This window comes from Canis aureus, chromosome 2, assembly GCF_053574225.1.
Source record: "Canis aureus isolate CA01 chromosome 2, VMU_Caureus_v.1.0, whole genome shotgun sequence".
Taxonomy (NCBI): domain Eukaryota; kingdom Metazoa; phylum Chordata; class Mammalia; order Carnivora; family Canidae; genus Canis; species Canis aureus.
The window spans coordinates 65,525,278-65,540,510 of NC_135612.1; the positions used below are offsets into that span (position 1 = coordinate 65,525,278).

The window sequence follows — 15,233 nt, forward strand, 5'->3', positions numbered from 1 at the left end:
CTATTCCTATTTCAACCCAAGCCTCGAGAGTTTATAATTGGCAATGCTTCAGACTCTTGTATTCAAAAAGTAGTCTTCAAGAGCTACTCCCTCTCCTAAATCAGATAATTCACTTACAGTAATTGTAGAGGTAATGTATTAGGGTATAGACCTGGTAGATGTAGTAATGAAAGCATGGGGAAGTCCTTTTCTTTCTTTCTTTCTTTTTTTTTTCTTTTAAGTTTATGTATTTTCTTATTAAGTAATCTCTACCCTCAATGTGGGGCTTGAACTCATCACCCTGAGATCATGCTCCACCCTGAGATCACGGCTCTTTTGACTCAGCCAGACAGCTGGGTTAGTCTTTTTCTAACTGAAATAGGATGCAAGATATCAGCTTAATGAGACATGTAAGAAAATATTACAAGTTTGGGGCACCTGGGGGGCTCAGTGGGTTAAGCATCTGCCTTTGGCTCAAGTCATGATCCCAGGGTCCTGGGATGGAGCCCCCCACATTGGACTAACTGCTCAGTGAGGAGCCTGCTTCTCCCTGTCCCTCTGCTGCTCCCCCTGCTTGTGCTCTGTCAAATAAATAAATAAAATCTTTAAAAAGAGAGAGAGAAAAAATGCTGCTGCTGCAAGTTTGACAGAGAAGGTATGAAATAGTTGTGTAGGAAAGTGGTACTATGAACGGTCTAGGAAAATGCTTCAGGATTTTAAGCAGTTTGCATGCTTATCTTACTTAATGCAATGATCATTATTGCTATAAGCGTACTAGGTGGTCTTTAATTCCCTGCCACTAACTCTTACCTCCTAGTCCTATCTCCATGGTGTTATATTATCTTCTAAAAATACAGCTTGCTTATTTATTTATTTATTTAATTTATTTATAAGTAAACCTTATCCACATGAGAACTGAACCAATCAGGTGTTCTTAAAAAATACAGTTTTGATTTGGTTTCCTCCTAATTCAAAAACCTCTCAGGGTCCTGAGGTTGTACATTCTCCTCAGGACAATATCCTCGAAATCTAAACCTTATCTTTCTAGGTGTCTCCTTCATCACAAATCTTCATGCAATTCTACATTTTAAGCTCTAAGACTTTCCAAGTTCTTGAAATACATCATGCACTTCCACGATTCTGCTTCTGACTAGTATTCTGTTTTAATGGAATACTCTTTAAGTCCTTTGAAATCCTATTTATTCTTGAAGTGATTTAGCTCAAATGCAACGGCATTCATCCATTCAACTTAACAGTTAAGTGCTTAAAATGTATCAGGCACCGGCCATACAAAGCTAAATAAATAAACAAACAAACAAATAAATAAATAGTGGAAAATTAATATGAGGAAATACCTGCTGGGCCGTTACAATGAATGAACCAGAGTTACATCACACTGACAAATCTTAACTGCAAAAGGATATTACATTATGCAAAAACAGTGCCGTGTACCTAATTAAAATTACAACATAAAGGTGCTTGGGAGAGTGGTGATCTTGGGCCAGAGGGAACAGGATGAGATTGCGTGGGGCCGACAAAGGATTTCAATTCATATTATCAAACAACTTGTGTCACTGATTTCTCCAGTTAGGTGGCGAGTACACAATGAGTCCTACTTTTGTTTCTGTATTTTGTCTAGAATGTTCTACTTTTTTTAAAAGGGATATATAAAGCGTGATTCCCTCCTGAAGGCACTGCAGACTGTCTCACAACCAGTAACCTCAAATCGCCTTCCGTCTCCAGGACTCTCTTTCGCTTCCCTTTATGCACAACTATACCTTAGGGGCAGGAACTTCCTTCAAGGTGTCCTATCACCTTCGGGTGTATTCGCACGCTCCGCTCTTCCCAGCAGATTCCTGTTCCCTCCTGTCCTCTCGGGCCCAACGAGGCCTTCTAAGAATTTCACCCTGACCCTCTCAGCCGACCCTACAACAGCTCCCCCCAAATCCCGGACTGCTGCCCCCCTTCCCCCGGGAGACCTCACTGCGTCCCCTGAGCAAACCCAGAATGTCTCCCGTTAGCAGCCTCTGGTCCACTCCCGTCACAGGCTGCCCTTCTCCTCCTCACCTCCAGCCAAGCGCCGCAGGCCTCTCACCTCGCCCGTGGAGCGGCGGTTCAGTGCGTCCCCCCATTCCCTACGCAACACCACTTCCGGCCTCACCGCGGCCCCCACAAACAGCCCACTTCCAGCCGGGAGTGGGCCGGCTCGGCCTTCTGCGCACGCGCAAAACCGGACAGCGGGGCCGCATTTTCTCGTCACAGAGCTCGCGCGGCACTCTCGCGGTATTGCCTTCTCCCGCGGGAGTTATTTAAACGCTCGGGCGGTAACGCCGTTCTGCGCGCTCCGCTGCAGGCTGACTCTTCCCTGAGGCGATTCTGGAGGCTGGACGTCCCGTTCCGGAGCCCAGCTGTAGCCCAGCCCAGACGAGGCTCGCTCCGACCGGGTCCCGGCGCCATGGGGGCGGAGAAAAAGCTGCTGTCGGCCAAGGAGGCATTGCGGCTGCCGTGGCAGCCGCAGTACAACCAAGCGAAGCTGCTGGTGGCGCTGAACCGCGTCTACCGCACGGTACGCGCCGCCCCGGGCCTCGGCCGCCGCCACTCCCCCCCGCCCCCCCCCCCCCCCGGGCCAGCCTTCCCCAGGGGCCTCCGGGGACCCTCTGGACTCCAACCTTCTCAGCTTTCCCGACCCGGTTCGAAGAGGTCAAGAGACCTGCCCGAAGTCGCCCCCCGCCACCCCAGCGACTTCCGGCCGCGGACCCCGGAGTGACCCGCGAGCGCTCGCCTGTCCTGTCAGTCTTTTTTTTTTTTTTTTCTCCTGTCAGTCTTTATAAGAGGATTGTAGGGAATTTTGAATTTTAGTACGTTTTACCTGGCTTATTTAGAGACTCCTACTGTATTTAATAATCACAGTCTTGTGTCTCTTAAGGTTAACAGTTCACTGATTTTTAACATGAATCTGCTTTTCATTAACTAAGTTTAAAATAGATACGTAAATATACGTTTATATTTCTGCCCAGTAATGATTTTAGCGAAACACAATTCTTATTGACAAAAATCAATCAGCACAATTACAGATAAGTGCATCTTTGTCACCAACCAGCTATTCTTCAGCTTGATAAACTTACTGCCTTTCGTTACCAGAAATAGAAAAAGAAAAGAAAAAAGCATTTATTTTCCTCAAGTTAATTTGTTTCATTTGGCAGGATTACACAATGACAGATTTTTTTTTTTTTTTAAGATTTTATTTATTCATGAGAGACACAGAGAGGCAGAGACACAGGCAGAGGGAGAAGCAAGCTCCATGCAGGGAGCCCGACGTGGGACTCGATCCTGGATCCCCAGGATCACGCCCCGGGCGGAAGGCGGCGCTAAACCGCTGAGCCACCGGGGCTGCCCTAAAAAAAGGAACAACTATTTTTTTCACTAGATTTTTAAACCTCTTTGATTAGTAAACATTTTACATGCTCAAACCACCTAGGAAGAAATGCACTGAGAAGACTCGCTCCTTTCCTAATCCCCATCCAGTACAGTCCCTCATAGTCTTTTACAAATAACCATTTTTAACTAGTTTCTTGTGTATCCTTCAGGGTTTTGTGCAAATACAAGCAAATGAGAATATGTATAGGTTCTTATTTCCCTTCATTCCTCCTTCAGTGTTTTCTATGTTGTTCTGCACTTTTTTCACTTAATAGTATATTCTGGGAGAAAAAAAAAGTATATTCTGTATACTCCTTATCATTGTCTAGTTACATCTCATTCTTTTTTTTTTTTTTTTCTTTAAGATTTTGTTTATTTATCTGAGAGAGAGAGAACGAGTCCGAGGAAGATTAGAGGGAGAGAGAGAAGCACACTCCCCACCAAGCAGGGATCCCAGGACCCCTGACTCAGGACCTGAGCTGAAGAAGGTAGACACTTAACTGAATAAGCCACCTAGGCACCCCTTTCTTTTTCTTTTTTCTTTTTCTTTTTTTTTTTTTTTAAAGTTGTCACACATTCCATTTTGTGGACATACCCCATTTTACAGTCAATGCACTATAGGCACACACTTGTGTTGTTTCCAGTCTTTACATATTACAGACGACGTTTTTTTAAGTAATCTCTGTGCCCAGTGTTGAGGGCTCACAACCCTGAGATCAAGAGGCATGCTCTACCAACTGAACCATGTTTTATTGAATGCGTATTTCCTACATTTGCAGGGGTAACTAATTGTCAGATTGAAGAGAATTGCTGGGTCAAAGAGAAAATATATTTGTAAATGTGGTAATTAAAGTTGCCCTTCATAGAGTGGTCCATTTTATCCTCCCAGCAGCCAAATATGTGAGGTATTGTTTTTTTTTTTCCTTGCTCTTTTTTTTTTTTCTTTGAGGGTGTGTGGGAACCATTGAAATATAATTAGGGGAATGTTTTTGATAGGAAAATTTGTACATAAAATCCTGAACAGTGTGGGAACAGGAGTTGCAATGATACACAATACATCAAAGGGAAATTATAAAAGGCAGTGTTGAATTGACACCAGTGTGCTTGTTGTTTTTAAACTGAAGTGTATGTATCTTGGTACATTTTTCTAAATAGACTGAAGGATGTGTAGAAGAATCAAAAGAATCTTTTGTAATCAAAATCTTTTTTTAGGGTTTTATTTATTCATGAGAGACACACAGAGACATAGGCTGAGGGAGGAGCAGGCTATCTCTGAGGAGCCTAATGTGAGACTCAATCCTAGGACCTTGGGATCCCAACCTCAGCTGAAGGCAGATGCTCCACCACTGAGCTACCCAGGTGTCCCTATAATCAAAATCTTATGCTGCCTTCCTCCATAACAGAAGTAACTCAAAAATAGGGACACGAGAAATTATTACTCGAGTCTATTTTCCTTAATCTGTTTCTGCTGGATGGACAACTAAAAGTTAAGGAATAAAGATTTTAGTTTGATAAGAAAATATTAATATATCTTGGAGAGTCTTGGATCAGTGCTAGAGATAAAGACTTATCAGTGTAGTTTGTGGATGATTGGTTTTTATATTTCTGATTATCAGTAAAACATTTTTACAGGAAGCATTTGTTCATACCTTAAAAACATTATGATAATCTGTAAATAGGAAATCTGCAGTTGAGCAGGAAATGGAATTTGCAGTTTATTACTTGATTTAGGCAAATAGAAGGAAGATAAGACAGTGACATTTCAAGTTATATTATTTTACTTTCTTTTGAACATACTCTAGAATAATTTTGTCAGTTTGTATTAACATTTACAGTGAATGTATGTATCATTTAAAAATTTACTGGGTTGAAAACTTTTATAATTTAGAGAAAAGACATCTAAAAGTCTAAATTTATATATGATGATAAATACGGGTGCCTGGGTGGCTCAGTCATTTAAGCATCCGACTCTTGATGTCTCTGCTCAGTTCATGATCATGATCTCAGGGTTGTGAGATGGAGCCCCATAGTGGGCTTTGTGTTGCCCAATCTGCTTGTGTGTGTGTGTGTGTGTGTGTGTCTCAAATAAAATATTTAAAAATATATATTTGATGATAAATAAGTTTATGGTATGTGTACATACATAGACAAATTCATGTCACATGAGTCACCTTATACATTTTTTTCTGCAGAATAAACTATGACAAGCTAATTCACTATATAATTGTTTATAAAGGTTTAATTTATTTATTTTTATAATGCTAGCTTTAATTTTAAAAACTTAAGAACCAGTTTAAGGTAATTATATTTAAATGAGCACTCAGGAAAGAAAGATTATTTTTTGGGTTCAAAATTACTGCATTCTAGCTTTGTTCTTTTTTTTTTTTGCATGAATTGTACCTTCCTCATCAGTTATTAAATTGTAGAATTCTGAACTTGGGGGAAAACAAATGGTTGTCATTATAATGCTACCTGGGAATAATTTAAATTTTTTTTTTTCTTTTCAGGACTGAGGCAAATAGCAATGAAGTTCAGTGTTTAGTGCACCAGATTCTAAATAAGTTCTTGGGAAATATGCTGGAAAAAGGCCAGATTGATGATGTTTTGTGCATAAAATGGATGAAGGTCTTAATTAGACTAAAAGATAAAATTCCATATGTGATGATACAGGCAATCCTGGCTCTTTCAAGGCTTAAGACCTATAGGTAATGATTGCCCCATGGTTAAAGATATTGCTACTTCATAGTTCTTGTTTGGTTTTGTGTGTAGTAAACTTTTCCTTATTAAATATATAATGAGAGTGGAGAGTGTGTGATACATACACACACCTCATTTAAAGATAACATTATTTCAGTAGCATCCATTGATACCAAATGGGTATGCTATAATTTACCCAGAATTAGGGCGGACCCACAGGTCAACCAAGGGCTCAGTCGCGCAAGATTGCCCCTACTTCAGACACGAGCCACAAGTCTCAGGTATCCCCAAATTACTTGCACTTATACTTAACTAACTACAAATTTTGGAGATTCCTGTGACTGCCACACACCCCCCTCAAGGTATGAAAATTCCAGGAATGATTGACAGAATTCAAATAAGTGCTGTACTTACTATTAGAGTTTGTTGTAAAGAATACAGCTGAAACAGCCAAATGGAAGAGATGCATACGGCAAAGTATGGGGGACAGGGAGTGCAGAGCTTCCATGACCTGTGTGGGTATCCCACCTTCCCAGGACATTGATGTGTTCATCAACCTGGGAAGCTTGAGCTTAGTTGTTTCAGGATTTTTTTATGAGATTGCACTGAGTAGGTATGTTTGATTAAATCATTGACTTCTTTGAACTCAATCTCTAGTTCCTCTGAAAATTCCATCCTTGTAATCACCTAATTGGCTTTTCAGGTGACTAGTTTCCATCCTAAAGTTATCTAGGGACCTTTCACCCCCACCTTGAGTCACCTCATTGCTATAAATTACCATAAAGTTGAAAGGGATTTCAGAATAACAAGGCATTCGTATCACTCAGGACTTGCTGAGGCTTTTTGAGCTCTGAACCAGGGATAAATATCAAATACATTTTTTATTATGCCATAAAAGAATATACCCACTATCTAAGTTGAGAAATGGAATGCTGAGATAACTTTTTAAGGGTCTTGTGGCTTTCTCTAAATGTATTTCCCCTTCCTTTCCAGAGGAAAACACTATCCTAAATGTTACCCATTACCTAGCTTTTCTTTAGAGTTTACTTTATTAGAGTTTTAAGGCTACCTAGATGTATCCCAAAAATATGTACTGTATCTTTGCCTTTTTTCACCTTAATATAATAGAGTTACATTACATATACACTTTGATTACTATTTTTTCCATGTAGTACTGTTTCTAAGAATCTAAAATCCAAATTTATGGATGTAGCTGTAGTCCATTCCTTTTCACTACTAGACAGTATTTTGTTTTAAAAGTATAAGAACTTGATTTATCCAGTCTCTTGGGTACCATTAGGAACTAAACTTCTATCAGCATTCCCAAACATGTGGAAGCATTTCTCTGGCTAATAATGCCTAGAGGCAGTATTACAGACTGAATTGTGTGTCCCCAAAATTCATATGTTGAAGCCCTTACTCCCAGTAAATGCCTCAGAATGTGACTGTATGTGGAGATCGGGTCTTTAAAGAGGCAATTAAGTTAAAATATGGCCTTTGAAAGGTAGCCCTCATCAACCCTGATGTGTTTTATAAGAAAAGGAAATTAGAACATACAGAGAAAACACTGGATGTGTGCACTGCCAGAAAAGAGGCCTCGTGAACCCAAACCTGCTGACACTTTGATCTTTGGACTCAGAGCTTCTAAAACCAAGAAAATAAATTTCTCTTGTTTAAGCCACCTAGTCTATACTATTTTTGTTATGGTAACCCTAGTAAACTAATACAGTTAGAATTGTTAAATGGTAGGATTATGTACATGTTCAGCTTAATTAGTAATCCTGATATATTTTTTAAAGTAATGGGATTAATTTGCAGTCCTACTAGCAGTGTCCTGAGAATTCTTGTTCTACATTCTTGGCCAAACCCGGTATTGTCAGACTACTTTTTCGAGTCTGGTAGGGGAAAAAAAGAAAACTGTCATTTTAATTGCATTTTCCTGACAACTAAGAGTTGAATATCTTCATAGGTTTCTTGTTTCTTTATCAATAAAATGCCTTTAAATTTTTGTCCACTTTTCTGTTGTGCTGTGTTTGTTACTGATGGATAGAAGTTAACTTTTTTAAAAAAGATTTTATTTATTCATGAGAGACAGAGAGAGGAAGAGACATAGGCAGAAGGAGAAGCAGGCTCCCTGTAGGGAACCCAATGTGGGACTCAATCCCAGGACCAGGATCACACCCTGAGCCAAAGGCAGATATTCAACCAACTGAGCCACCCAGGTGTCCCTAGAAGTTAATTTTAATGGAAGTAAGATCCTTTGGTGGCCTGTCCTCTTTATTTTTTTCTGAATGTTGTGCTTTTACATTTGAATCCTCCTATCTGGAATTTTTTTTAATGTTTAATTTGAGGGAAGTACATCATTTTTTCTCATATTAATAACAATTGGCCCAGACCTATTGAATAGTCTTTTCTTTCTCCTCAGCTGGTCAACAGTGGCAGCTTTGTCATCAGAAGTCTGCATGGAATGTGGTCCTTTTTTCTGGTCTCTATTCAGTTATAAGTTTTGTCCAACACTAGACCAGCATCATGTTGTGGGGTTTTTTTGTTTGTTTGTTTGTTTTTTTGTTTTGTTTTGTTTTTTTTTGGTTTTTAGAGTATGTGTGAGGCGATGAGGGGCAGGCAGAAGGATAGTTAGAAGGGGAGAGAATCTCAAGCAGGCTCCACACCACGCAGAGCCCAACGTGAGGCTCAATCTCACTACCCTGAGATCATGACTTGTGCCAAAATCAAGTCTGACGCCTAACCCAACTGAGCCACCCAGGCACCACAAAGTAGTCTTAATAGGCTTTTGTAATCTCTATATCTGGTAGTAGTTTAAAATTTATGTTTTAAATGATATATGACATATAATTATTTAACAGTCCAAGTGTACAGATCCTGAAACTGTCAAATGTAAGAGTAGAGCTGCATATTTAAACATAGAAAATGGGTTTTGCTCCAAAAATTAGAAATTCTTTTCAAGACCGCATAATTCAGATCAAACTAATGAGTCTTTTAAAAGCCATTTCTAATAAGGCACTCAAGTTTGGGGTATTTTGGATGAGGTTTTAGGTGAAAAAGCTGATGGGCCATGAGTCGATAAATTGTTGAAGCTGATTTAGTGTATTAATTTTATACATTTCAAGTGGTTTATTAGTACATACAGAGTATCACTTGTTAGATAATTATATTGTGTCCTTAATACTTTTTCTGTCTTTATGTTAATATTTTATACTTCAAAAATTCCATTTTTTCAACAGGCTAGTGATAATATCAGGTGACATGTACATGATAGATTTGTAAGTCATACTTCTTTTATACTATTATGAAAAATTTCAAAGAGATTAATAAAATTAACCATTATCAGTATTTGTCCAATTTTGTTTCTGTTCCTTGCCCCTTAAATACCTGCCCTCATACCTACACATATACACACTGCCTGCATCCTACTCTTAGCTAGAATTATTCTAAATCTTGGCCATCGTAGCATTTCATCTAATATCCAGTGTTTTCTAATTTTCTAAAAAAAGTCTTCACCCTGTTTTCTTTCATTAGGCTCTAAACCATGTCTGTATGTTTCATTTGATTAATATTTTTTACCATGTCTTTTAATACCATAATGGCTGTCCTTCCCTCCTTGAATTTATTTGTTGTAGCAGTTAGGTCATTTGTCCAGTTGAATTTAAGTTTAAATGATGGCTACATTAAAGTTTTGAGGGAGGTGGGAGCGTTTAAAAATGTGTTTGAAAATACGTAGTGGCTCATAAACATTCTGTTATTAAGAGATGAAAGACCGATAACATTTTTTAATCCATGTCCTAATATATATGAATTACGATTATAAAGCAATGATATAATTTCATAAACCAGGTTTCTCATATCTTATTTCCTCTAACCTCCCTATTTATATAAATGGGGAAACTAAGGCTCAGAGAGTTAAGTATTTGCCGAAGGCCAAACATCTCATTTCATAGAAGTAGGGTTCTTGGGTGTCTGGGTAGTGCAATCCATTGAGTGTCTGACTCAGGTGATCTTGGGGTTGTCATGTCAGGCTCAGTGCCTAGCAAGGAATCTGGGGTTCTCTCCATTTGTCCTTCTGCTTGCTCGTTTCCTCTCTCTCTCTCTCTCTCTCTCTCTCTGGAATAAAATATTTTTTTTAAAAGGCAGATGGGTGGGCACTTGGATGGCTCAGTCAGTTCAGAGGCTGACTCCTGATTTCTGCTCAGGTCATGATCTCAATGTTGTGAGATCCAGCCCTGCACCAGGCTCCACGCTCTGCAGTCAATTTGAAATTCTCTCCTCTCTCTGCCTACCCCCCACCCTGCTAGAACACTCTTGCACCTTCTCCCCTCCCCGCCAATCTTTAAAAAAAAAAAAAAAAAAAAAGGACTCTTCAACCTATTTCTTTTAAAATTTCCTTCAGTTGTAAATAATTCCATCTAAAGGCGTTTGTGCATCAGAAAAGAGGTGGTCAGCATAGCATTACTGCCCACCCAACTGGTTTTTGTAACTGAGAAGGTAAGACATAGTATGTTTGTAAACTTCTAATTCCCTTGAGTGGTTCTCTGTTTTGCACTGCCAGTGTTGTAACTAAGACCTGACTTTGAAAGTAGTGGGGAAGGGCCTTAGGACCTTGGGCTGAAGCCTGGTATATCTAGGTTAGGAAGAATGCAGGACAATCTTTTTTTTCCTTAAAAATGTATTTATTTTAGAGAGCCTGGGCAAGGAGTTGGACAGACAGCAAAGGGGCATAAACTCACTGAGCATAGAGCCCATCGAGAGACTCAGTCCCGTGACCCTGAGATCATGACCTGAATGGAAATCAAGAGTCAGACACTTAACCAACTGTGCCACCCAGGTGCTCCTGCAATAAAATTTATAGGCCACAATAGTAGTCTGTTATTTGGTCCTAAATAATTTTTTGAAAAGATTTTATTTATTTGAGACAAAGCAAGCGTGAGCAGAGGGAGAAAGGGAGAAGCAGATTCTCTACTGAGCAGGGATCCCAACACAGGGCTGGATCCCAGGCCCCTGTGATCATGACCTGAGCTGAAGGCAGCCACTCAACTGAGCCACCCAGAAGCCCCCTAAATAATTTTTCACTTAGGAATTTGTTCACCTCATTTCTTTTTGTACTAGTATGCTTTGTTTCCCTTTTTGGTTTCTATTTGTCCTATAAATATTAGCTCTAAGTTAATTTGAAGAAAATGAGTTATGTAACAAGATACAGGAAAACTAGAGGGAAGTTACATTTCTCTACAGCTTATGTAACTGAACAGATGCTTTGTAATCAGTGATGCGAAAAAATCTTCTATAAGCCTGGTTACACTTCACTGAAATATCTTAGAGTTGCTTCATCTGTTTGATATGTAAAAGTGGCCTGCAGTGGCAGGCTGTTTTCCTTTCTATGGCTCCCAGTGAACTATTAGGAATTTGCAAAAACAATGGTTGTAGGTAATGACAAATTAATTCATTAAAAGCCATTACTTTGATTATTTTCCAACAATAGAAATATGTTAGCTGATAGGGAGAACAGAAGGTTATATAACCAAAAACTTTAATGAAGTGATACCTTTGTAGAAAAAAAAATCACATATAAATTCACTTAATATATAAATGCAACAAAGAATCCCAAGTAAACGCAATGCAAATAAAAACTGGGGAGCATTTTATTTAATATGACAAATGTGCTGTCTTTATAAGTTCATTCCAGTGTGGGATACAGGAAGGCAATTCCCACATGTCTGATACATTATTAACACCTGTTTCTTGTGTTTTTATTTGGATTAAGTGTTAAAAGTACTAATAGTACTACAGTAATTCTGTTTTGTAATGTACAATCTTATCCAAAAGAATGATAAAGTTAATGTCTCATAAGCACTGTTTAGTGTTTATGAAAAGTAAATGAATGTTTTTATGTTCTTTAATTCTCAAGTATAACTCAATTTTTGATTCCAGATGTTAGAGAGCAAGTGACTATCCAGACATTTTTCTTGAATGCTTCAATTTTTTTTTTCCTGGGACATAATGGTTAAAAGGTTGAGATAGGGGATCCCTGGGTGGCGCAGCGGTTTGGCGCCTGCCTTTGGCCCAGGGCGCGATCCCGGAGACCCGGGATCGAATCCCACATCGGGTTCCCGGTGCATGGAGCCTGCTTCTCCCTCTGACTGTGTCTCTGCCTCTCTCTCTCTCTCTGTGACTATCATAAATAAATAAAAATTAAAAAACAAAAAGGTTGAGATAGGACAGTAATAGTAAAAAAAAAATTTACAATATGAAACACTGCTTTTCAAGACATAGGGCAATGAAGGATGTAAGCCCTCACGGGGTGGAAGCAAACAAGGTGAGTTCTATGATTGCTCCAGCTCACTGCTTTGAGAGAGTTTGTGTTCTAAACCACAGCACAGGGAGAGGGAGATGGAGAGCCTGGTGGAATGTTTGACAAGACAAGGCTGAGAGTCTGGTGAAACCAAGATGGCTAGAGTTTGTAGCACAGAGTAGTAGAGAGAAAATTGCTGCACAGAAAGAGAACTCAAAATTTGAAAGGACTCTCCTTGACATTTCAGGTGAGCACTAATCAGTGCATGTAGCTGAGGAAAGGAAAAGACAATGCAAAGTAATAGAGCATCTCAAAGAGGGCTGGGAATAATGGCTGTCCCCACACGACTGGAAAATTTCATCAATCTCAGACATTGAGTAGAGTACATAGAAGGGTTTAACCACAGTTGGTAATGATTGGTCCTAGGCTGAGCATCGTTCTGTCCTGCCTTGTGTTTAAATCAAGACCTGAAAGCATCAAATTGTTTCCAAGTAACTGTAATAGAACAAAAACTATCAAAGATGTAAATAAGTAGGGAAATAGGACATAATGAGACATATCAATTGAAACTGACATAGATTTTAGAATTTGCAGACATACTGTTATTCATACAACTATTCCAATTGTTGAAAAGTAGAGCCATGGATGATGGAAAGACAAACTTTTATTAGAGATAAATGTGTGAAATATACAACACCATTGGGATTACTGGCAGACTTGACATTGAAGCAGCAAAGATTCATGAGTCTGAAGACCTATCAATGGAAACTCCAAAATCAGAAAAAGTTTTTTAAAAGCATCTAAGGTAACAGACTAAGGAGTGGAGAAGAAATATGAAGAACCTTTGAAGAGGTGGTGATAGCTAACAAGTGTCTGATTATGATGAAAATTATAAACCCACAGATCCAAGAAGATCAATGAGTCCCAAGTACAAGAAGCATGAGAACAAAGTACATCAAGGCACATAATTGTTTCATACCAATGAGAGATTTAAAAAAAAAAAAAGGAATTTCTGGGTGGCTCAGTGGTTGAGCATCTGCCAGCAGCTCAGGTCGTGATCCTGGTCCGGGGATCAAGTCCTGCATCAGGATCCCTGCAGGGAGCCTGCTTCTCCCTCTGCCTATGTCTCTGCCTCTCTCTCTGTCTCTCATGAATAAATAAATAAAATCTTTAAAAAACAAAAATATCAGAGGATAAAGGCACTATCCACCATTTAAGGTTAAAATAGGAGAATGACATCAGATTTCTTTTAGAAAGCAAATTGTTGAAGTCAGTATATATAATATACTACAAAGAATGCTGTCAACCTAAAATTCTATGCCCAGTGAAAATATATTTTAAAAACAAAGGCAAAGGGCACCTGGGTGGCTCAGTCAGTTAAGCCTCTGCCTTTGGCTGAAATCATGATCCCTGGGTCCTGGGATGGAGGCTGGTGTCAGGCTCCCTGCTCAGTGAGGAGTCTGCTTGTCCCTCTCTCTCTGCTCCTGCCCACCCTACTTGGGTGCTCTCGTGCTCGCTCTCAAAATCTTTAAAAAAAAAAAAAAAAACAAAGGCAAAATGCTTTTTCAGACTAAAGGTGAAAGAATTCATCACCAGCAGATCTATTACATAAGAAATGTTAAAGGAAGTCAAATCTTTTCAAGCAGATAGAAATACACTAGAGACCAAAAACTGTGGTCTGCAACTTGTTATTTAACTGCCCATAAGCTAAGAATAGTTTGTACTTTTTAAGAAAAGATATTTATTTATTTATTTATTTATTTATTTATTTATTTATTTATTTGCTTGCTTGAGCCAGAGAGCATTCACACAAGAGAGGAGAAGGAGTGGAAGAGGCAGAAGCAGACTCCTCACTGAGCAGGGAGCCCTATGCATGGGCTTGATACCAGGACCCTGAGATCATGACCTGAGCAGAGGGCAGCTCCCCCAACTGAGCCATAAAATCTAAGATTTTATTTATTTATTCGTGAGAGGCAGAGAGGGCTGGGAGCAGAGACACAGGCAGAGGGAGAAGCAGGATCCTTGCAGGGAGCCTGATGCAGGACTCGATCCTGGATCCCCAGATCACACCCTAAGCCGAAGGCAGATGCTTAACCATTGAGCCACCCAGGTGTCTCCCCGCAAAAAACAAATCTAAAAAAAAAAAAGTATAATTTTAGCTTATTTCCAAGTAGCTTTTATTTTATTTTATTTTTTAAAGGATTTTTTATTTATTTATTCATGAGAGATACACAGAGAGAGAGAGAGAGAGAGAGAGGCAGAGACACAGGCAGAGGGAGAAGCAGGCTCCATGCAGGGAGCCCGATGTGGGACTCGATTCCGGGTCTCCAGGATCACGCCCTGGGCCAAAGGCAGGCACCAAACCGCTGAGCCACCTGGGCTGCCCTATTTCCAAGTAGCTTTTAAATTTTGAGATCTTATGCTTTTATTTTTAAAATGCCAACAATTTGATAAACCCACATACTAAATCATCTTTATTATAATCTTCTGTATTTTTTCTTTTTAGAATGTGGCTAAAATAACAGGGTGCTTGGCTGGCTCAATCCTTGGAGCATATGACTCTTGATCTTGGGGTTGTGAGTTTAAGCCTCCCACTCTGGGTGTAGATATTACTTAAAAATCAATTTTTAAAAAGATTTTATTTATTCATGAGAGACACAGAGAGAGAGGCAGAGACACAGGCAGAGGGAGAGGCAGTCTCCCTGTGGGGAGCCTAACATGGGACTCGATTCTGGATCATGACCTGAGCCAAAGGCAGACGCTCAACCGCTGAACTACCCAGGCATCCCCAAAATAAAATCTTTAAAGAAAAAAAAATACATAGCTTGAATGAAATAAA

The 15,233-nt window shown here is 39.4% G+C and overlaps 1 protein-coding gene and 1 long non-coding RNA gene across 21 annotated transcripts in view; one reads left to right on the forward strand and one right to left on the reverse strand.

Moving 5' to 3' along the window:
• The window catches only part of FAM200B (family with sequence similarity 200 member B), a 58,097-nt gene extending 55,842 nt beyond the window's left edge, over positions 1–2,255 (reverse strand). For 3 of the 20 annotated variants that reach the window (XR_013367659.1, XR_013367643.1, XR_013367642.1), the window contains exon 1: positions 2,047–2,242. Coding sequence is in view for 7 of the 20 variants with exons in the window: in XM_077877169.1 (XP_077733295.1) it covers positions 2,047–2,111 (65 nt within the window). In the remaining 13 variants the exon portion in view is untranslated. Of the gene's footprint in view, positions 1–2,046 lie in introns of all 20 variants that reach the window. The other 17 variants (XR_013367676.1, XR_013367684.1, XM_077877146.1 and 14 more) reach the window with 14 other exon arrangements.
• A 1-nt stretch (position 2,256) lies between these two features.
• Positions 2,257–8,107, forward strand: LOC144301006 (uncharacterized). Its single transcript, XR_013367743.1, has 3 exons — positions 2,257–2,545; positions 3,762–3,884; positions 5,904–8,107. It is a non-coding gene; the product is annotated as an uncharacterized LOC144301006 (long non-coding RNA).
• The last annotated feature ends 7,126 nt before the right edge of the window (positions 8,108–15,233 follow it).